Source organism: Hemitrygon akajei, chromosome 3, assembly GCF_048418815.1.
Source record: "Hemitrygon akajei chromosome 3, sHemAka1.3, whole genome shotgun sequence".
In the NCBI taxonomy this organism is placed as follows: Eukaryota; Metazoa; Chordata; class Chondrichthyes; order Myliobatiformes; family Dasyatidae; genus Hemitrygon; species Hemitrygon akajei.
This window is the reverse complement of record NC_133126.1, coordinates 31,504,422-31,529,407: the sequence shown is the minus strand read 5'-3', so window position 1 is coordinate 31,529,407 and position 24,986 is coordinate 31,504,422. Positions and strand designations below refer to the sequence as shown.

At 44.2% G+C, this 24,986-nt stretch overlaps 1 protein-coding gene across 6 annotated transcripts in view; it reads right to left on the bottom strand.

Moving 5' to 3' along the window:
* ttll5 (tubulin tyrosine ligase-like family, member 5) overlaps nucleotides 1-24,986 on the bottom strand; it is a 449,168-nt gene that overhangs the window by 148,203 nt on the left and 275,979 nt on the right. For all 6 annotated transcript variants that reach the window (XM_073039478.1, XM_073039482.1, XM_073039483.1 and 3 more), the window contains one exon: nucleotides 18,905-19,056. In XM_073039478.1, the coding sequence (XP_072895579.1) occupies nucleotides 18,905-19,056 (152 nt within the window). The remainder of the gene's footprint in view (nucleotides 1-18,904; nucleotides 19,057-24,986) is intronic.

Genomic DNA, 24,986 nt, shown 5'->3' with positions numbered 1-24,986 from the left:
CTCAAACTTCTGGTGATACCCCCCATTCCTCCTCTCATTCACCATTTCCCATCCCCTTTTCCCTCTCTCACCTTATCTCCTTGCCCACTCACTGCCTCCCTCTCGCACTCCACTCCTTTTCTTATTTCCATTGCCTTCTGTCTCTTTCACTAATCAACTTCCCTGCTCTTTACCCCTCCCCCTTCATTTTCACCTATCAACTTGTGTTTCTCTCTCCCCCCCACCCCCCCCCCACCTTTTAAACCTACTCTTCAGATCTTTTTTCTCTAGCCCTGCAGAAGAGTTTTGGTCTGAAACATCGACTGTACTTTTCCCCACAGATACTGCCTGGCATCTTCCTCCAGAATTTTGTGTGTTTTGCTCAGATTTCCAGCATCTGCAGATTTTCTCTTATTTGGAATCAATATTTTGGGCTGAGACCCTTCATCTGTCCATTTCCCTGCTTGACACATTGAGCTCCTCCAGTTCCTTTGTGTATTGCTCCAGACTTACAGCATCTGCACACCCTCCTGTCGACATGAAATCAACAGCTGTTTCAGAATGAATTCAGATTCAGATTTATTTATCACATGTACATTCAACCAAATATGCTGTATGCTTTAACAACCAACATACCTAAGGGGGCAGCCTTACAAATACCGCCACACATTTCAGTGCCAAAACAACAAAAGCAAAACAAGCCAATTTCCTCCCTCCGACCCACACACACAGACAGTTCTCCAACTTCAGGACACACTTCTGGGCCTCCAGTCTCCAATTTCCAGGCTTCAGCCATTGTGTTTAGACTTCCAGACATACATTTGACCTTCAGTTCTTAAAGGATTCTGATAAGCCCAGGTGAGTCCTGTCCTTGTGGAACATCCTGATCAGAGCAAAATGCTGGCTATGTTAAAGATCAGCTGCTGCCTTCCTTAATAAGTAACTACTCAAAAGGAGTCAGGGCAGGAGGCAAGCAGCAGTGGTATTGACCTCCCATGCATGGTATCGTAGGGTGGCATGGCAGCACAGCGCTTAGTGTAAAACTTCACAGCACCAGTTGTAAGATCGGGATTTAATTCCCATCGCAATCAGCAAGGAGTTTGTATGTTTTCCCTACACATTCCAAAGATGCATAGGTTAAGATTAGTAAATTGTGAGCATGCTACGTTGGCACCAGAAGTATGGAGACACCTGTGGACTTCCCCCAGCACATCCTTGGACTGTGTTGATCGTTGACAGAACAATGCATTTCACTGTATGTTTTGATGAACATGTGACAAATAAAGAAAATCTTAAAAGACATGCTCAATCTCTCACTGCTGCAGGCAGAGGTTCCCACATGCTACAAAAGGGCAACAATCATACCAGTGTTTAATGATAGAAGGGTGAGTTACCTCGACAACTATTGCCCAGTAGCACTCACATCAACTGTGATGAAATGCTTTGAGTGCTTGGTCATGACTAGAATCAATTCCTGCCTAAGCAAGGACCTGGATTCACTGCAATTTGCCAATCACTGCAATATGTCTATAGGAGATGCAATCTCACTGGCTTTCTACTTGGCCTTGGATCACCTGGACAATAGCAATACCTACATCAGGCCACTGTTTATTAACTACAGCTCAGCATTGAACACAATCATACCCTCAGTTCCAATCAACAAGCTCCAACATCTGGACTTCTGTACCTCCCTCTGCAACTGGATCCTTGACTTCCTCACCAGGAAACCACAGTCTGTGTGAATTGGAAAGAACACCTCCTCGCTGACAATCAACACTGCCGCACCTCAAGGATGCATGCTTAGCCCACTGCTCTACTTTCTCTACACCCACAATTGTGTGCTTAGGCACAACTCAAATTCCATCTATAAATCTGCTGATGACTCAACTATTGCTGGCAGAATTTCAGACGGTGATGAGGACATGTACAGGAGTGAGATAGATCACCTGGTTGAGTGGTATTGCAGCAACAACCTTGCACTCAATGATAATACCAAGGAATTGATTGAGGACTTCAGGAAAGGGAAATTGGGGGAACACGCACCAGTCCTCATCGAGGGATCATAAGTGGAAAAGGTGAGCAAGTTCCTGGGAATCTATCCTGGGCCCAACATATCGATGCAATCATGAAGAATACATGGCAGTAGCTATATTTCATTAGGAGTCTGAGGAGAAATGGTATGTCAAAGACATTCGCAAATGTCTCTGGAAGTACTGCTGAGAGCATTCTAACTGGTTGCATCACCATCTGGTATGAAGGATCACTGCACAAAATTGGAAAAAGCTGCAGAAAGCTGTAAACACTTTCAGCTCCACTATGGGCACTAACTTCTCTAGCATCCAGGACACCTGCAAAAGGCGGCATCCATCATTAAGGATCCCCATCATGCAAGACATACCCTCTTCTCATTGCTACCATCAAGGAGGAAGTACAGAAGCCTGAAGACACGCTCAATATTTCAGGATCAGTTTCTTCCCCTCCAACATCAGATTTCTGAATGGACAATGAACCCATGAACACTACCTCAGTGTTTTTTTTCTCTTTTTGCACTGCTTATTTATTTTTATATATACTTATTGTAATTTATAGCTTTTATTATTATGCATTGCAATGTCCTGCTGCCACAAATCAACAAATTTCATGACATATGCCAGTGATATTAAAACTGATTCTGAAATCTTACATCCCATGCATTTGTTTGATCATCAGTTAAACTAGGTGCTCACTATGCTATTAAGCAGCCTCACTAGTGAGATATGTGGAGTTAAGAAATATATACTTACACTATAAACTATGAGAGAGGGGATCACATTCCCCAAAGGGCCACCTGCTTTCACCATTAGCCACTTGTGTGGTCAGATTATGATTTAGCACTGCTGTATTTGAGGCATTGTTCACTTGTCAACTGTCGTTTCTTGTGGAAGACAGCAGCAAAATTTAACTCTCAAGCTGCATTACTGAACCAGATGATCAAACTCCCTGGAACAAGCAGCCATCTAGCCTGGATCAAGAGGTTGACAAGGGGCACATGTTGGTCCTCAGAAATACAAGAGGTGACAAGTACAGCAGTTTGCTTTTCACATCTGAGTCCTGCCCTTCCCTCTACTACCTGCATATCCTATTCAAGCCTCACAGCCCATTGTGGGATAGAAGCAATCCTTGAGCCTGGTGGTATGTGCTTCCAGGTTTTGTATCTTCTGCCTGATGGAAATGAATCTCGAGTTAGTATATAGTCACATATACAGAGTAATTTATTAATAAATTTACTTCGAATTTCTAAAAACTGAAGAGGGAGAAGAAAGAATGTCTAGGGTGGATGGAGTCTTTGATAGTGCTGGCTGTTTTACTGAGGCAGTGAGAAGTGCAGACATAGTGGAGGGGAGGCCGATTTTTGTGATGTGCTGAGCTGCGTCCAGAACTCTCTGCAGTAGAATAGATGTAGGGATGACTGACTTCTGTCAGAGAAAGGAAGAGCTGGGATTTTAAAGAGCATACATGAGGAAATCTGCAGATGCTGGAAATACAAACAACAACACACACAAAACGTTGGTGGAACACAGCAGGCCAGGCAGCATCTATAGGGAGAAGCACTGTCGACGTTTCGGGCCACCAAGACCCTTCGTCAGGACTAACTGAAAGGAAAGATAGTAAGAGATTTGAAAGTAGTGGGGGGAGGGGGAAATGCGAAATGATAGGAGAAGACCGGAGGGGGTGGGATGAAGCTAAGAGCTGGAAAGGTGATTGGTGAAAGTGATACCGAGCTGGAGAAGGGAAAGGATCATGGGACGGGAGGCCTCGGGAGTAAGAAAGGGGTGGGGGGAAGCACCAGAGGGAGATGGAGAACAGGCAAACAACTAAATATGTCAGGGATGGGGTAAGAAGGGGAGGAGGGGCATTAACGGAAGTTAGAGAAGTCAATGTTCATGCCATCAGGTTGGAGGCTACCCAGCCGGTATATAAGGTGTTGTTCCTCCAACCTGAGTTTAGATTCATTTTGACAGTAGAGGAGGCCATGGATAGACATATCAGAATGGGAATGGGACGTGGAATTAAAACGTGTGGCCACTGGGAGATCCTGCTTTCTGGGAGCTGGGATTGTTTTCCTTGGACCAGAGAAGATTATTAGATGAGATAGTCGAAATCTAGAGTATCTGGACAGAGATAAAATCAGAAAAAAGGTGGGAATACTTGTGGAGGAAGAAACCATGTTATGCAGATGTTCTCCCCAGGGGTGCATTCTGACCTGTTGAGAATCATTTCAGCCATTATTGGTTTATAGTTCCATTTTCCAGCACAGACAGTTTTTGGTTTTTATGACCCTTCTATATTGGGAAAAATCATCAAAGACCAGAGGACACAGATACCAAGTGAAGGTAAAAAGAACAAGGGACAATGAGGGAAAAATATTTTCACACAGCTGATAGACACGATCTGAAATTTGCAACGTGTAGCAAGTGTAAAGATAAGTTTTATTTGTCACATGTATAATGAAACATACAATTAAATGGTTTTGTGTCATCAACCAACACAGTTTGAGAATGTGCTGGGGCAGCCCGTAAATGTTGCCATACTTCTGGTGCCAACACAGCAGGCTCACAATTTACTAATCCTAACAGTACATCTGTGGAATGTAGGAGGATAATCATGGGGAAAACATACAGACTCCTTTCAGACAGCATTGGGAATTGAACCCTGATCACTGGTGTTGTAAAGCTGTTACACTAGCTACTACGTTATGGTGCTGTCCAATGTAAGCAGATTCATTATCACCTTCAAAGAGCAAATGGCAATTGAGCAAGAAAAGAGCCTGGAAAGCTAGGGGAAAGAGCAAGGAATGGTAGTGACATAATGAGCCAGGCAACAGCACTGACATGATGACCTTTAAGGGAACGACTGGCTGGATGTCTGCACTACTCTAGTTTTAAGCCACTGCAATATGCAAAAGGACACTGTAGAAGGTTTATTGTTTTTTATTAAAAACTACCAATCTATCCAATGGTTTGAGATGTGTCTATTTTAATGCAAGGTGTATTATGAGCAAAGTGGGTGAGCTTAGAGCATGGATCAGTACTTGGAGCTATGATGTTGTGGCCATTACAGAGACTTGGATGGCTCAGGGGCAGGAATGGTTACTTCAAGTTTCAGGCTTTAGATATTTCAGAAAGGACAGGGAGGGAGGCACAAGAGATGGGGGCATGGAACTTGGAAGCACTGGAAACAGATGTTCTCACGGAAACGTACAAAAGAAATGTGGCAAATGTTCAGGGGAAATTTATGTGGAATTCTGCATACGTACACTCCAATGAGACAGGGTAAGGATGGTAGGGTACAGGAACCATGGTGTACAAAGGCTGTTGTAAATCTAGTCAAGAAGAAAAGAACAGCTTATGAAAAGTTCAAAAAACTAGGTAATGATAAAGACCTAGAAGATTATAAGGCGAGCAGAAAGGAGTTTAAAAATGAAATTAGGAGAGCTGGAAGGGGCCATGAAAAGGCCCTGGCAGACAAGATTAAGAAAAACCCCAAGGCATTCTATAAGTATGTAAAGAGCAAGAGGATAAGGTGTGAGAGAATAGGACCAATCAAGTGTGATAGTGGAAAAGTGTGTATGGAACCAGAGTAGATAGCAGAGGTACTTAATGAATACTTTGCTTCAGTATTCACTAAGGAAAAGGATCTTGGCGATTGCAGCAATGACTTACAGCAGACTGAAAAGCTTGAGCATGTAGATATTAAGGAAAAGGATGTGCTGGAGCTTTTGGAAAGTATCAAGTTAGATAAGTCACTGGGACCAGATAAGATGTACCCCACATTACTGTGGGAGGCGAGGGAGGAGATTGCTGAGCCTCTGGTGATGATTTTTGCATCATCAATGGGGATGGGACAGTTTCCGGAGGATTGGAGGGTTGTGGATGTTGTTCCCTTATTCAAGAAAGGGAGTAGAGATAGCCCAGGAAGTTATAGACCAGTGCATCTTACTTCAGTGGTTGGTAAGTTGATGGAAAAGGCAGGATTTATGAACATTTGGAGAGGAATAATATGATTAGGAATAGTCAGCATGGCTTTGTCAAAGGCAGGTTATGCCTTACGAGCTGATTGAATTTTTTGAGGATGTGACTAAACACATTGATGAAGGTAGAGCAGTAGATGTAGTGTATACGGATTTTAGCAAGGCATTTGATAAGGTACCCCATGCAAGGCTTATTGAGAAAGTAAGGAGGCATGGGATCCAAGGGGACATTGCTTTGTGGATCCAGAACTGGCTTGCCCACAGTAGGCAAAGTGTGGTTGTAGACAGGTCATATTCTGCATGGAGATCAGTGACCAGTGGTGTGCCTCAGGGATCTGTTGTGGGACCCCTACTCTTCATGATTTTTATAAATGACCTGGATGAAGAAGTGGAGGGACGGGTTAGTAAATTTGCTGATGACACAATGGTTGGGGGTGTTGTGGATAGTGTGGAAGGCTGTCAGAGGTTACAGCGGGACATTGATAGGATTCAAAACTGGGCTGAGAAGTGGCAGATGAAGTTCAATGCAGTTAAGTGTGAGGTGGTTCATTTTGGTAGGTCAAATATGATGGCAGAATATAGTATTAATGGTAAGACTCTTGGTAGTGTGGAGGGTCAGAGGGATCTTGGGGGTCCAAGTCCATAGGACACTCAAAGCTGCTGTGCAGGTTGACTCTGTGGTTGAGAAGGCATACGGTGCATTGGCCTTCATCAATCATGGGATTGAATTTAGGAGCAGCTAAATAGGACCCTGGTCAGACCCCACTTGGAGTACTCTGCTCAGTTCTGATCGCGTCAGTACAGGAAGGATGTGCAAACCATAGAAAGGGTGCAAAGGAGATTTACAAGGATGTTGCCAGGATATGGGAGCATGCCTTATGAGAATAGGTTGAAAGAACTTGGCCTTTTCTCCTTGGAGCGATGGAGGGTGAGAGATGACCTGTTGGAGGTGTATAAGATAATGAGAGGTATTGATCGTGTGGATGGTCAGAGGCTTTCTCCCAGGGCTGAAATGGCTAGCACTAGATGGCACAGTTTTAAGGTACTTGGAAGTAGGTGCAGAGGAGATGTCAGGGGTAAGATTTTTTTACGCAGAGACTGGTGAGTTCATGGAATGGGCTGCCAGTGATGGTGGTGGAGGCAGATACGATAGGGTCTTTTAAGAGACCCTTGGATATGTACATGGAGCTTAGAAAAATAGAGGGCTATGGATAACCCTAGGTAATTTCTAAGGTGAGGACAAGTGCGGCACAGCTTTGTGGGCTGAAGGGCCTGTATTGTGCTGTAGGTTTTCTAAGTTTCTATGTATGCAAGATCTTGGTCATGTATTGTAACATCTCCTCATTCAAATTAGCAACTTCAAAGCATAGCTTTAAGGTGAGAGGGGGGAAAGTTTAAAGGAGATTTATGAAGCAAGTTTTTTTCTTTACACAAGGTGTTAGGCGCCTGGAATAATCTTCTAGAGGGGGTAGTGGATACAGATATGATAGTAACATTTTTTAAATGTATTTAGACAGCACATGGGTGTGAGGGAGTGGAGGGATAAGGATCACATGCAGGCAGTTGGAGTTAATTTATGGCTGGCACCCACACCATGGACCAAAGAAGCTGTAGCTGTTGCTGCACCATTTTCTGTTCTACAGCATGGTTTCACATTCCATTGGACAGCATGGAAAAGCACAACACAGAAAAGAGCCATTCTCCCCGTTGTTTAGGTTTTGCTTGATAATGATCCCGTGAAACACCTTGAGCTGGCAGGAAGCTCTGCTGTCTCACTTAATCTTTGCCCTACCCCTCCCTATGGCTTTTATAAGCTAAATTCCAGGAATGATGGGTCCCGGCTGCAGGGAGTGCTCAGGAATTCCTATTGCTCAGTCCCCTCGGGGGAAGTTGGAGACAGCAGCAGGATTCAATCACCTGTTGAGGGGAGCGCAGGGCAGGGCAGGGGAGGGGAGGGAAAGATTGTTGTGTGGTCCAGATGAAACCATGCTATTCATTTCAAGAAACTCATGTCAAATCTAAAGTGAAGAGAAAGCAGAAACCCCCTCTCACATGAAAACTCACTGACCAGGCTGAGCACTAGATCAACTGGGGCATTGACATTTCATAGAATATAGAACAATACAGCTTCGTACAGGCACTTCTGAGAACATTGATGTGCTAACCTTTTAACCTACTCTACACTCAAGGTAACACTTCCCTCCCACATAGCCTTCCATTTTCTATCATCCATAAGCCTAAGAGTTTCTTAAACGCCCCAAATATATCAGCCTCGATGGAATCCCCTGGCAGGGCGTTTCACCCTCCCCTATACTTTCCTCTAATCATCTTAAAATTATGCTCCTTATATTAGGCATTTCCACCCTGGGAAAAAGTCCCTGTCCATCCACTCGATATATGTATCTCAACATCTTGTACATCTCTATCAAGCCACCTCTCATCCTCCTCTTCTCCAAAGAGTAAAGCCCTAACTCACTCAGCCTATCATCATAAGACAGGACAGTATCATCAGGACAGCATCCTGATAAATTTCCTCTTCACCCTCTCTAAAGCTTCCACATCCTTCCTATAATGAGGCAACCAGAAATGAACACAATTCTCCAAGTGCAGTCTAACCAGTGTTTTATAGAGCTACAGCATTATCTTATAGCTCTTGGTCTCAATATCTCGTCTAATGAAGGCCAACACATGGTACGCCTTCTTAACAACCTTTTCATCTTTAAGAGATCTATGGACATGGATCCCAAGCTCCCTTTGTTCCTCTACACTGTTAACAATCCTGCCATTAACCCTGCATTCTGTCTTCGATTTTGACCTTCCAAAATAAATCACTTTACACTTCTCTGGGTTGAACTCCATCTGTCATTTCTCAGCCAGCTTTGCATCCCATCAATGTCCCATTGCAACCTACAACAACCCTCCACACTATCCCCACCTCCACTAACCACTACTCAGTCTTCATCCTAATACTAATTTGTGACAGAAGACCTCTGATAATCCAGCCAATGGCTAGAATCCTGCTTACATTAAATAATCGATATGCACCAATCACATTGAGTAGGATAAAGTCATGTATTTAATTCCATTGATGTCTAAAACCAATTCTGGAAATTCAGAGGTCTAGAACTGGTCTGTGGTTTTCCCAGCCTGTAAGATAACAATAGCAATCAAAATGAAGCATCCAAAAATTATGAAATTTGTTTGCAAAGAAAAATAAATGATTGAAGTGCCTTCCAGGGATGTCTATCCTAAAAAAGTTCAAATCTTCCTTTCAACGGGAGTTCTGTGAAACCCTCTCTCACTGCTCTCCGCTGCCCTCCAACTCTTCAACCATGTGCTCACTCAGACCTGGTACCACAGCCACATATCCTTCCTGGGAACATGTCTGCGCTGCCATTTTGTGCCACATGGCTTCCAGATCAGTTTTCAAACTTCTCGATTCGGACCCTCTGAAGACGCCGGGTACTTGTATTCAATCGATTGCTTCTCCTGCTGTGTTCTATGCACCATGCCTTCTGCCATTAGGAGATACCTGGGGACGCTATCCCAGTTGCTTTCACAACTTCGGGATTTTCTCTCCACCGCCTACAATGAGCCGTCCGATACTTTATCATCTGTTGGATCCATGCTTTCAATTGCCGGTTCTTTGCCTTTCTATATCCAGCAAGGATCGGAAGATCGCCCATCTACAGACCTCAGAACCTGCCATCTCCAACAGCAGCAGCCACGGATGTTCCCAGACCACGATCCCTACTGCTGACCTCAACGGTTCGAACAATCTGAGCAGATTCAGGACCCAGACTCCACTGGCTATCTATGTGGGTTCCAACAACCCAGACACCTTCAAAGTTTCTATTGCATGCTTTCCATCCGTGCTGGGTTGAGCGTAGAGCTAGCAATTCAGTCTTGTAAAAAACAGTCAAATGCTAAGGAAATAGCAAAAATGCTGCCTGATGCACCTTACAGTGCAAAAAGAAGAACAATAACAAAACCCGTTCCTGAACACCTCAACTGTCCCCTCTCTTCTGACACTACCAACCCTTGTCCCCCCCTCTGATCCCAACTCTCATCTGTGCTGGGTTTTCAGAATTCCCTCTGATCTTCCCCTCTCTGAGGCAGAAACTTCTGTCCCCAGTAAGGGCCTCACCTTTGTCCCCGTGTCCACACCTCAGTGTTCTGCACTGCCATGATGCTGAGCTCTTCCCCCACCTCCGTCTCTGTGCCTATTTCTTTGGCAAGGACTGTCCAGCCTGCACTTGGGGTCCGAGTGAATAGGACACTCAAAGCAGCTGCAAAGGTTGACTCTGTGGTTAAGAAGGCATATGGTGTGTTGACCTTCATCAATTGTGGAATTGAATTTAGGAGCCAAGAGGTAATGTTGCAGCTAACCCTGGTTAGACCCCACTTGGAGTACTGTGCTCAGTTCTGGTCGCCTCAATACAGGAAGGATGTGGAAGCCATAGAAAGGGTGCAGAGGAGATTTACAAGGATGTTGCCTGGATTGGGGAGCATGCCTTATGAGAATAGGTTGAGTGAACTTGGCCTTTTCTCCTTTGAGCGAAGGAGGATGAGAGGTGACCTGATAGAGGTGTACAAGATGATGAGAGGCATTGATCATGTGGATAGTCAGAGGTTTTTTCCCAGGGCTGAAATGGTTGCCACAAGAGGACACAGGTTTAAAGTGCTGGGGAGTAGGTACAGCGGAGATGTCAGGGGTAAGTTTTTTTACTCAGAGAGTGGTGAGTGCGTGGAATGGGCTGCCGGCAATAGTAGTGGAGGCGGATACGCTGGGTCTTTTAAGAGGCTTTTAGATAGGTACATGGAGCTTAGAAAAATAAAGGGCTATAGGTAAGCCTAGTAATTTCTAAGGTAGGGACATGTTCGGCACAACTTTGAGGGCCGAAGGGCCTGTATTGTGCTGTAAGTTTTCTATGTTTCTCTCCTCCCTAACCCTAACCTCATCATGAAACCCATAGATAAGGGGGAGGGGAGGTGCTGTAGTAGTCTAGCAGACTGACTTCTCCTTGCTGAGGCCAGGCAACAACTCTCAGACATCTCCTCTTACTTACCCCTTCAAAAGGACTCCCCCTCTAATGAGCATGAGGCTATTGTCACCCACACCATCATTGCCTTTATTAACTCTAGGGATCTCCAATCAACTGCCACCAACCTCATAGTTCCCTTATCCCACACTTCCTGCTTCTACCTCCTTCCCAAGATCCATAAACCTGCCTGTCCAGGTAGACCTATTGTTTCTGCGTGTTACTGACCCACTGAACTTATACCTGCATACCTTGACTTTATTTTACACTCCCCACCCAACGGTTCAGTCCCTTCCCACCTATATCCATGACACTTCACACGCTCTTGTTCTTTTCAGTGACTTCAAGTTCCCTTGACTTGTCGTCTCACTTCCACTAGGGATGTCCAGTCCCTATACACCTGCACCCCTCATTAGGAAGGCCTCAAAGGCCTCTGCTTCTTTCTGGACACTGGTCTCAAACAGTTCCCCTCCATTAGCACTCTCCTCTGTCTGGCGGAACTGGTCTTCACTCTCAATAATTTCTCCTCTGGCTCCTTCCACTTCCTTCGAACAAAAGATGTAGCCAAGGGCACTCGCACTGATTCCAGCTTTGCCTGCCTACACTACAGTCTATGTTCCAAGCCTACACTAGCATCGCTCAACAACTTTTCCAATGCTACAGTGACAACTGCATTGGTACTGCTTCCCACACCCATGCTCCTGGTGTGACCTCCTGTATTTCTGTGAGAACCAACATAGATTGGGAGACCGCTTTGCCAAACACCTATGCTCCGTGTGCCAGAAAGAGCGGGATCTCCTGGTGATCACACATTTCAACTCTACTTCTCGTTCCCATTCTGATATAGGTAGATAGATAGATAGATAGATAGATACTTTATTCATCCCCATGGGGAAATTCAACTTTTTTCCAATGTCCCATACACTTGTTGAAGCAAAACTAATTACATACAATACTTAACTCAGTAAAAAAAAATATGATATGCATCTAAATCACTATCTCAAAAAGCATTAATAATAGCTTTTAAAAAGTTCTTAAGTCCTGGCGGTAGAATTGTAAAGCCTAATGGCATTGGGGAGTATTGACCGCTTCATCCTGTCTGAGGAGCATTGCATCGATAGTAACCTGTCGCTGAAACTGCTTCTCTGTCTCTGGATGGTGCTATGTAGAGGATGTTCAGAGTTATCCATAATTGACCGTAGCCTACTCAGCGCCCTTCGCTCAGCTACCGATGTTAAACCCTCCAGTACTTTGCCCACGACAGAGCCCGCCTTCCTTACCAGCTTATTAAGATGTCAGTCCATGACCTCCTCCACTGCTGTGATGAGGCCATACTCAGTATGGAGGAACAACATCTTATATAGCATCTGGGTAGCCTCCAACCTGATGGCATGAACATCGATTCTCGAACTTCCGGTAACTGCCTCCCCCTTCTCCTTCACCATTCCCCATCCCATTTCCCTCTCTCACCTTAAATCCTGACCTCTGGTGCTCCTCCCCCTTCCCTTTCTTCCATGGCCTTCTGTCCTCTGCTACCAGATTCCCCTTCTCCAGCCCTGTATTTCTTTTATTAACTTCCCAGCTCTTTACTTCACCACTGCCCCTCTCTCAGGTTCACCTATCAACTACTACTTTGTACTTTCTCCTCTCCTCCTCCCAACTTCTTACTCTGAATTCTTATCTCTTTTTTTCAGTCCTGAAACACTTACTGTTTACCCTTTCCATAGATGCTACCTCGTCTGCTGAGTTCCTCCAGCATCTTGTGTGCATTCTTTTGAATTCCAGCATCTGCAGATTTTCTCTGGCTGGAGGAACTCAACAGGTAAGGCAGCATCTGTGGAGGGAAATGCACAACTGATGTTTTGGTTCAAGATGCTGCCTCAGGACTGACAGTTTAAAGGGAAGATAGATAGATAGTGAGGGATATGATAGCTATCCCTCATATCCCTCCTATGGTCTGATATGAGGGGCCCCTGCAAAGAATTGGAAAAAGCTGCAGGGGGTTAAAGATTCAGCCAGCTCCATCATGGGTACTAGCCTTCCCACCAGAGGACATCTTCACAAGGGAATCCTACGCTCCTATGTTTTATGATCTTAAGAAGGCAGCATCCATCATAAATGACATTCACCATCCAGAACATCTTCTCATTACTACCATCAAGGAGGAAGTGCAGGAGCCTGAAGACATACACTCAATGGTTTAGGAACACCTTCCCATCCCCTCTGCCATCAGATTTCTGAAAGGCCCATGAACCCATCAATGCTTTGTTCTCTTTTTGTACTATTTAAATTTTATAATAATTTTCATGTCTTGCACTGTAAAGCCATGGCATGGATTTAAAACGCACTTTCATAATAAACACAAGGCTGCTCACTTGAACAGACCAGCCATCCTTAACATCTGTAAAGCCCCAGTAGGAACAATGACCCCAGTGGCAGTGAGAGGCTATGAGGAGCATTTTGATGGTGAAACACACCCTATGCTGGACTCTGACAGCAGTATTGACACTACTGACGGATATTCAAAAAACTTCCCGCAGCAACACAGGTTTTTTGCCATTATGCAGACAGACTCTAAGCCAGAGTCTGACAAAGCAGCCAAAACAAACCTTATACACTGAGAATAAGAACCAAACAAAGCACAGAGGTCCCACAGGCCTATCCTTGCATTCACTCACTGCAATCTTCTGTTCCCTCTGAAGCATTTTGTGATTTCCAACTCCCTCTCACATTCACCATGATCTCCTGCACCCACACACACACACCATGATCTCCTGCAACCATGCACACCATGATCTCCTGCTCCCACATACACACTATGATCTCACGCTGTCACACACGGTGATATCCTGCACACGCATACCGTGAACTCCCGCTCACACACACCGTGAACTTCTACTCCCACACACCGTGATTTCCTGCTCCCACACACACCGTGATCTCCCACTCCCATATACACACAATCTGTAATCTCCCGCTCCCACACACACACACCGTGATCTCCTGCTCACACACACACACACACCGTGATTTCCTGCTCCCACACACACCGCGATCTCCCACTCCCATATACACACAATCTGTAATCTCCCGCTCCCACACACACACACCGTGATCTCCTGCTCACACACACACACACCGTGATTTCCTGCTCCCACACACACACACAGTGATCTCCTGCTCCCAAACACACACACCGTGATTTCCTGCTCTCTTTCTCTCTCTCTCTCTCTCTCTCTCTCTCACACACACACATGCCATGATTTCCTGCTCCCATACACACACCCCATGATCTCCCACTCCCACATACACACAAGCTGTGATCTCCTACTCCCACACACATCATGATCTCCTGCTCCCAGATACATATGCCGTGATTTTCCACTTCCGCACATGTCATGATTCCGTGCACCTACACATGCCACAATCCACGTCTCTGCACTCCACCCTGTCCTGTCCCATTTGGAAAATTGTGCCTCATGTGCCAGGATGCTGTTTATTGACTTCAGCTATGTGTTTAAAATGATGATCACTCATATGGTAAATGAGGGATTTACTGGTGGTGAACTGTCCACCTTGCGTCATAACACCTCTTTCTGTAACTGGATCTTGGACTTATTGACAGAAAGGCCACAGTCAATCTGTGTTGGCAGCAGCTTCTCTAACTCCATCATGCTGAACACTGGTACCTCCATTGCTGTGTGCTCAACCTGCTGCTGTTCACGCTGCTGACACATGACTGTACTACAACAATGACAATGAGACAGCCTACAGAGAGGAGGAAGAGAGGCTGGTAGAATGGTGTGAGCACAACAACTTGAGTCTCAACATCGACAAGACTAAAGAAATGATTGTGGACTTTGGGAAGATGCAAGGTAATCACTCCTCACTGCACATAATGGACGATGTCACCTAGTCCCTCAACACTACCTCTTTACTTAACAAAACACAGCTGCGTCTCCGCTTCTTAAAGAGCTTGAGGTGAGTGACGTTCTCCCACAGTATAGCCCCCACTCATCTCCATTCAAACCAATTTTTACAAGAACACCATTGAGAATGCCCTGATCGATTGCATCACTGTCCGGTACGGGAATTGCAAGGCATCTGTCCACAAGATCCTACAAAGGATTGTGAGAACTGCTGAGAGGATCATCGAGGTCTCTCTTCCACCCATATGAAATATTTAGCATGATCACTGCTTACACAGTGAACACAGCATTGTTGATGGTCTCTTCCATCCACTCAACAATGCCTTTGACCCCTACCATCATGTAGGAGGTGCTGTAGCATTAAGACACGGACTGTAAGGATGGAAAACAGTTTCTTCCCCCAGGCCTTGAGACTACTGAACTCCCTGGCACCACCCACCCAGGTTTCATCATGAATGAAGTGCCAGTAACCTTAAACTGTTTACTTTTCAACTTGTCTTGTAAATGCACCTTATTACTTGTTAACTTATTTGTGGTAATTTTACTTTATGTGACATGAGAGTAATACAGTATGTACTGTGTTGTGTACCTCAGTATGGACAAACATTTGTTCATTTGGGAGTATACCTGTACATGGCTGAATAAAAATAAACTCGAATGTAAATTTGATGATTTCCCGCTCCCACACACGCCATGATCTCCCTCAGCCATGTACACTGTGATCTCTTGCATACATCCTCGGCTTGATTCCTTGCTCCCCTGCACCTGTGATCTCCAGCTCCCACACACGCACACGCCATGACTTCCCACTCCCACGTACACCATGATTTCCCACACATACACACCCACACACTTTCCGTCACCTGCTGAGAGGATTCCTGGATGGGCCCAAGAACATGGGTTGAATTGCAGAATTGAAATCTTTGCCTCCGCTTGTATCTCTCTATAAACACAAATTGAAAACAGGACCCTCTGCTCCCACACACAACAGCCGTGACCTCCTGCATGTACACATGCTGTGATATCCTGCACCCACACACACTGTAATCGCCTGCTCCCATGCTTCCCATGACATCCTGCTCCCACACACACACGATCCTCTGCTCCCATGCATGCTGTGATCCCTTACAGACACACACACACCATGATCTCCCACACCCACACCCACAAACTTTCTGTAACCTGCTAACAATCTGTAAGGTCAAAAACATGGGCTGAATTGCAGAGTTGAAATCTCTGCCCCCACTTGTATCTCTCCATGAGCACAAATTGAAAACAGGAGGTTCATTTGGCATCATTATTTACTGCTGTAAGTAGTTATAGATTTTGTACAATTTACTACTGGCGGTGAGTTGAGTTAAATGTATTCCCCCACCCCCTCACCTCCCCACCAGTTGATACTTCCTCTTCCTACGCAGCTTGGCAAGCCTCCCTCATTTGACAGCATGCTTCCGAAAGAATGGGGATGGTTTAATGTGGGTCAGTGTCCAGGGCTCACAATGCAGATGTCAGTTTGGTGTGTTCTGATGCAGCTGTGTGTGTGTATGCTCCAGTGATTGGAATTGTTAGGGTATGTACAAGTCAGGCTGCAATCAAATCCAGAGAGAGAGAGAGAGAAAGAGAAAGAGAAAGAGAGAGAGACAGCACGATTCACCGTTTCCCTCAGCCTCTGCTGTGGACACCACAGTCACCAGTTTTGGAGCATATTAGAATTAGGTCAATTATTAGTGATGACTCTGAAGGAAAAAAGGAAAGAGCAGGAGAAGGAAAGTGTCAGAATTAGTAGCATGGAGAGAAAAAGAGTGCAATGGAGATTATTGGAAAACCCACATTAAAGTATATCACACACAGGGTGGGAAACTCTTGACCTCTGCAGTGGGGTTCAACAACAGTAAAGGGCTCTGGATAATTTTTAACAGAAAAACTTGGAAGCGTCCGATAACTATGGTCCAATTGGCTGCTCTTTGACCATACTGTAAGTCACTTGGCACAAAGGACCCAGCACTGATCCCTGTAGCACACCTCTAGTCACAGGCCAAAAGTCAAAGGGGCAACTATCTACTGCCACTCTCTGGCTTCTCCTGCCAAGCCAATGTCTAATCCAGTTTACTACCTTGAATGCCAAGCAACTGCACTATCTTGACCAACCTCCCAAGTGGGACTTTGTCAAAGGCCTTGATAAAGTACATGTAGATAACATTCACTATCTTGCCTTTATCAACTTTGCTGATAACTTCCTTGAAAAACTCTATAAAATTGGCTAGACATGATCTAGCACACACAAAGCCATGTTGACTACCCCTAATCAGTTATGCCTATCCAAATACTTATATATCTGGTCCCTTAGAATACATTCCAATAACTTACCTACTATTGATGCCAGACTCACCGGCTTTCAACTTCCTGGTTTATTCTTAGAGCCTTTCTTGAACAGCAAAACAACATTAGCTATCCTCCAATTCTCCCAGAACCTCATTCATTGCAAAAGATGTTTTAAGTGTCTCTGCGAGGGTCTATAAAAATTTCTGCACTAGCCTCTCACAGGGTTTGTCAGGCCCTGGGTATTTATCCACACTAATTTTTCCTCAAGACAGCAAAAAACTCCTTCTCCATAATCTGTAAAGGGTCCATGACTTCATTGCTGCTTTGCCTCACATAAGAACATTTTAAGTAAATAATCCGGAGTAAATAAAATAACATCGGTAATAGTGCCCGTTACCCTACTGGTCCCCAATGTCTTCATGAAGGAGGACATCTATTGCCATAACGCGGTCAGGCAGGGTGATGATTCCAGACCCAGACCAGCACGCCTGGCTCCACATTGAAAAGACTTAGCAATGCCACTGACCTCATTAAAGGTCAGACAGCATTGCAGACCCACCTGCTCAAGGGGGGGTAAAGGCTAGCAGCAAAGTCCCAGAAAGACACAGAAACATACAACGATCATATTAATATCTTCTACAATCTCACCTTTTGGGTGGCTTTTGAGCACAATTTAACTGGGTGACCAATAAGTCATAAACACAAGAGATTCTGAAGGTGCTAGAAATCTGGCACCATCTATGGAGAGGAATAAACAGTCAACATTTTGGGCTGAGACCCTTTCATCAGGACTGGAAGGGAAGGGAGCAGAAGCCAGAATAAAAAGGTGGGGAGAGAGGGAGGGGTACAAGTTGGCGGGTTATAGGTGAAGCAAGGTGAGGGGGAAGGTGGGTGGGTGGCGAGAGGGAGATGAAGCAAGAACCTGGGAGGCAATAGGTGGAAAACATGTAGGGCTGAGAAGAGGAATCTGATAGGGGTGGAGAGTGAACCATGGGAGAAAGGGAAGGAGGATGGAACCAGAAGGAGGTGGTAGGCAAGAAAGAAGTTCATGAAACCACAATGAAATAATTAGTTTAAATTGGATTAACATAAGATGGACTCTTGACCTCACAATTTACCATGTTATGATTTTGCACTTTATCGTCTACCTACACTGCACGTTCTTTATAGCTGTTACACTTTATTTGGCATCGTTATTGATTTACCTTGTACTATCTCAATACACTGGGTAACGCTTTAATCAATATAAACAGTATGCAACACACAAAATGCTGGAGGAACTCAGAAGTTCATACAGCATCTATGGAGGGGAATAAATAGTCAACATTTCAGGCTAAGACCCTCATCATTTTGTGTGTTGCTCTGAATTTCCAGCATCTGCAGAACCTCTTTTGTTTATATGAATAGTATGTAAGACAAACTCTTCATAGTACCTCTGCACATATGACAATAATAGACCAGTTCCAATGGAGTCACACTGCAGCTCCACAGGGAGAACAGACCAACACATTGCAGCTGGCTAATGACCGATCCTTTTGGATGGCTTGGCAATCAGGCTAACAGTCTCTCCTGGCATTGAACAACTCCGTAACAGACAAGTAGGCTCTTTTGAGTAAGCTTACCAGGAGGCTTCGGAAGCAGCTCTGCTGGCACGTCCAGAGTCAGAGTGGGAAGTCCGTGCTGGACTCAGGGTAGTGACTGATGAATGGACAGCAGGAGTCATGAATGCATTTCCCCTGTTCAGTGTTCCACTTGCCAGGTTCATGTTGGATAACTGAGAGAAATGAGAAGGAGGAATCATTGCTATGGCATTGATGTCATCACTTGATGCTCACACACTAAAATCTACACACACACACACACACACACACACACACACACACACACACACACACACACACACACACACACACACACACACACACACACACACACACACACACACACACACACACACACAATAGAGCAATACAGCACAGTAAAGGCCTTTTGGCCCACAATGTTGTGCCAATCTTTTAACATACCCGAAGATCAATCTAACCCTTCCCTCTATATAGCCATTCATTTGCCTGTCTATGATATATGCCAGTGTATGCTATGATACAATATTAGAATATTGCAAACAATTGAAAAACATTCATGATGAATGTTTCCATGAGGATAAATGGTTGTTAAAGAACTTGAACAGGGATACAGGAGACTCAGATGCTGGAATCTGGAGCAAAGAACATAATCTGGGAAAACTTGATGGATCAAACAGTGTCTATGAAGGCAAAGGAACTATTGCTATTTAGAGTTAAGACTGAGACCAATCTAGATGTACTAAAGGGCCTGTTCTGTGCTGCAGTGTTCTATGACCCTGTATCAGCATTAAGAGTGGAGAGAGCTGGTATAAAGAGATGAGAGGACGAAAGGAGGCAGGGGCTGGGAGGTGGTAAGTGGAATCAGGGGAGGTGAACAGCAGTTGCTACCAGGTTTGTTAACCCAAGATTTTAATTATCAGTTTCTCAAGTGGGACTTTGTAAACCCATAAAATCCATGTAAATCTGCACTGCCCTCATTAATATACTTTATGTTTTAAGAATTCAGATTGGTCAGACAGGAGCTGCCCTTGACAGAGCCATGTTGGCTGTTTCTGAAGTGTCCCTGCTTTTCCAGGTAATCAATATGTCCTTCAAATGTTTTCCAGTATCTCCCCCGCCCCTGGAGGCTGGGCTCCCAGGTCTGTAGTGACCAGGCTTTTCCCTGCTGCCCTGCTTGAGAGGACCACATTTGCTATCTTCCAGTCACCTGGGACCTCACTTGTGTCCAACAGAAATGTGAAAATCTCAGCCAGAGCCCCAGCAATCTTTTTCTTTCCTTCAGCAGTAGTCCAGGATAAATTCCATCTAGTCTTTCAGATTCAGGTTCATTTATTGATCACATATATATTGAAATATACAGTGAAGTGTGTTGTTTGTGATAACAACCAACACAACCTAAGAATGTGCTGGGAGTAGCTCAGAAATGTTCACCTTTAAGATCACTAAGGCATCAAGTACCTCCTCTTTATTTATGGAGACTTACACTAGATTTCCACCTAATCCTTCATTAAATTCTTCACTGACAAAGTCAAGATGCAAACTTCAAGATTCAATTTTGTTTAATGTCATTTCCAGCAAACAAAGATTGAAATAATTGTTACTCCAGATCCAATGCACCACAAAAAAAACAATAAGATAAAGAACCCAATAATAATAATAATTAAAAAACACAATAAATATAAATACTGTGCATAAAATAGATTGTAAAATAGATTGTAATCCATAAAATGATACTAGGTACAGGAATGTCTGTACATAAGGTGACTGACAGGAAATGATAAAATAGTGGTGGTTGGGGGTTTGGAGGGTGGTTTACAAACACAAGAAAGTCTGCAAATGCTGGAAATTCAAGGCAATACACACAAAACGCTGAGGAACTCAGCAGGTTAGGCAACATCTACCAAAAGGAATAAACAGTTGACGTTTCGGCCGAGACCATTCATCCAGAGTCCAGATGTGGGGTCTCAGCCGGAAGTGTCAATGTTTATTCCCTTCCATTGATGCTGCCAGACCTGGAGAGAAGGATTAATGGGTGGAGATGTTAATCAGCTTTATTGCTTGAGGAAAATAAATGTTTTGAGTCCAGTGGTCCTGGCGAGGAATCTATGTAGCTTCCTCCCTGATGGGTGTGGGACAAATAATCCATAAGCAGGGTGGGTGGGATCCTTCATAATGTTACTGGCCCTTTACTGGCATCTTTCTGTATAAATATCCTTGCTGGTGGGTAGGCTGGTGCCAGTGATGCATTGGGCAGTATTGACTAGCCATTATACAGCTTTCCTTTCCGCTGTAGTGCAGTTTTCGTACCAAGCAGTGATGCAGCATGTTAGAATGCTCTCTGTTGCACATCTGTAGAATGACGTGAATATAGATGTGTATAGTCCAGACCTCTTCAGACTTCTCAGAAAGTAGAAGTATTGATGAGCTTTCCTGACTGTGTAGGATGTGTTCTGGAATAATGAGAGGTTGTTTAAGGTGTGCACTTCCAGGAGTTTGAAACTGCTTGCAGTTTCCATTGCTATTCCACTGATGTAAAGAGGGATTTGAGTTCTCCTGAAGTTGATAACCATCTTCTTTGCCTTGTTGATATTGTGGAAGAGGTTATTTGCCTGGAAACAGGCCTCAAGCTCTTCCACCTTCTCTGTGTAGGCCATCTCATCGTTGTTGGTGATGAGCCCCACCACTGTTGTGTCACTGGTGAATATGGCAGTGTGATTACTCGGGTGTTTGTCCTTGAAGTCACGAGAGAGCATAGTGTACAGCAATGGGCACAGGACACAGCTCAGAAAGCATCCATGTTGAGGATGATGTGGAGGGAGGAGTGGTAGTGCATCCTGATTATTTGAGGTCTGTTGGAATTCCAACACCCAGTTGCATAGTGGTGTATTTAGACTGAGGAATAGAAGTTTGTTTGCCAAGATTTGTGGGACAATAGTGTTGAATGCAGAAATTAATTCCAGAAACCACATTTTGACATGAGTCCTTGTTTTCTAGGGTGTGAAAGGGCCAGGTGCATGACATGACATTTGTTGTAGAGCTGTTCTATCTGTAAGCATATTGGTGAGTTTCTAATGTGGCAGGAAAGGAGTTTTTGATATGTGTCATTACCAATCATTCAAAACACTTCACAATGACTGGCATCAGTGCCACAAGGCAGAGGTCATTTAGTCCTAAAGGTGTAGAGTTCTTTGGTACAGGAATGATGGTGACTGAATTGAATCATGTGGAGATGGCAACCTGGATGAATGAAGTGAAGATGTTCATGAAGATGTCAGTGAGCTGATGTGCACACTCCCCAAGTACTCAGCCTGAGACGTTGTCCAGACCGGCTGCCTTTGTCTGTTTCCTTTGTGAATACTAATGTAAAGTATTCATTTCCTTCGGTGATTTTCAGTTTCTCTCTCACTAAAGCTGACACTTTCATGTTAACAAGAAGTTAGCCCTGCAGTCCAAGCGCACACATATTTGCAAGATAATATAAGTCAATATTAGGAGCCAGCAAGCTCTAAGATGGTCTGCACCCCCCCACCCCCCGCATCCCCTTCAGCACCAGTAGATTGGTGGGAGGATACATTCATGAAGTCCCAACACTCTCACACATGATCTTGAATAACACCATAACACTGCAGATGTAGTTGACACCTTCAAGTTTCAACTTCACCTTGTCTCTTTACGCACTGATATAGTGATCAAGAAAGCACATCAGTGTACAGATTTTCTCAAGTGTTGGAAATTCTAAGATTCAACTTTCTCTATGACACCTAGAGCTTGATGTCCCAACTCTGGTGAGTCCAGAGTTCGAGGCCTGGAGCTTGGGTTCCCAACATCAGCAATTATGAAGAACGAAGCCCAAAGGTTGATCGTAAGTTCAAAAATCGAGGCACAATGGTTGAAACTCTGGGTTTATGAGTCCACTGGGGAAACAAAGGCCTGATGTGTGAAAATCTGCAAGTGCACTGGAGACCTGGAGGCGGCCTGTCCTGGAATTGGAGGACTGTCTATTGCGTGAGTTCTGGGATGGAGGGAGGAAAAGAGCTTGTTTTGCTACTGTTGTGTGTTGTCATTGCTTTTTTGTTCAAAGGTTTATTTATAACCAAAGTATACAACGCTGAAATTCTTCTTCTCCAGATAGCCACAAAATAAAGAAAAGAATGGCAACATGATCATCAATGCCCAAATCCCTTTCCCCACACAAAAAATGAACAAAAACAGAATAGACAGATCCCTCTCCCATGCACAAAAAAAACTGAGAAAGATCAGGCAAAAAACACAGAATATAAAAAAACTGTAAGACCGAAAAAAGTCTAGTCTCCCACAAACACAAAAAAAGGAGAAAGGTTGGGCAAAAAACACAGAATATAAAAAACTATAACAGTGGAAAAAATGACCATTGTCTAAATCCATATCCAATACACAGAAAACCTGGGTAACATTCTTGGGGCCCAGCGACTGGCTTTTCTGTCTCCATAGCAGAGCGATCCCACCAGTGATCTAAAGGCAGTCCCCTCTCTTCGTAGCAGAGCGATCCCACCAGCAATCAAAAGGCAGTCTTCCCTCTCCATAGCAGATCGATCCCACCAGTGATCAAAAGGAATCTTCCCTCTCCGTAGCAGACCGATACCACCCACCAGCGATCAAAAAGCAGGCAGCTAGTGCTCAGATTCTGCATTCGCCTCGATGTTTCAATCTCCCTCGTCGCTTTAATTGGCGAACAAAGGAGGTTTTAATCAGTGAAATAGAGTCAAACATTGGCTTGCACTCCACAGCCTTCTCGACATGAGATTTGCTAACACTGCCTCTGTCTCCCGGAATCCTCTCAGAGACTGCAGAGTGCTGAAATACCCAAATGATCTCCAAACTTAAAATCACACGCTCCAACAGTTCCAGAATCACATTCAAGATGAAAAACAAACGTAAAAGACAAAAGAAGTGAAATATATGGTTTCATGATCTACCCAGAAGATGTTGACCAATGGGGCATCATATACAGGTACCATCTTGACTGGAAGTTGCTGTGTTAAACACTGTAGGCAAGTTATGTTGGCATAGGAATGTGTGCTGACACTCGCGGGCTGTCCACTGGCACATGATTGGTTCGTGTTGGCTGTTAATGCAAACAACACATTTCACTGTTTGCTTTAATGTACATGTGATAAACAAATGAATTTGATTCTCTTGAACTTCTCCAGATATGTTATATACAATATCCTGGTACAGTATGTGTTGCATTATAGCCAGATCAACAGAACCTGCAGACAGTGGTAAACACCAGTCCATCACAGACATCACTTCCCCCCATCCAGTTTATCTTCATGGTTGGGATTTCAAAGTTCTTGGGAGACACAAGAACTATAATTGTAGTTCTTGCATCCCCATCTTCATGGTGTGTTGCTTCAGGAAGGCTAACAATATCACCAAGGATGCCTGACACCCTGGCACTGTTTGCTCTCTTCCGCCTTCTGGAGAGCTCAAGAACTCAGACAACCTGACTCAGAACAGCTTCATCCCCTTTCCAATAAGATTTATGAACTAGTCATCTCTTTCATATCTCTTCCAGGTGGTGTTGTATGTTCTCAGATGCATAATTCTACCTATAGCATTGTCACTTTAGCATTTCTTTTGCACTACTACCTTTGTATCATTCTGTTGTTTTGTGCTCATTGCTGTATTCATTGCTTTATAAGCTGAGGCAATGGAGAGGGTCCAGAGGAGGTTTATAAGAATGAGCCTGGGAATGAAATGGTTAATGTGTGAAGGGTGTTTAATGGCTCTTGGCCTGTACTCATTAGAGGTTAGAAGAATGAGGGGGCATCTCAATGAAATCTATTGAATATTGAAAGGTCAAGATAAAGTGGATGTGGAGAGGATGTTTGCAATAGTGGAAGTCTAGGACCAGAGGGTACAGTATCATTATAGAAGGATGTCCTGTCAGAACAGAGATGAGGAATAGAAGGACATCCTATCAGAACAGAGATGAGGAGCAATTTCTTTCACCAAAAGGTGATGAATCTGCAGAATTCATTGCCACAGACATCTGTGAAGGCTAAGTCATTACATATATTTAAAGCAGAGGTTGATATGTTCTTGATTAGTTTGGGTGACAGATTGCAAAGAGAAGGCA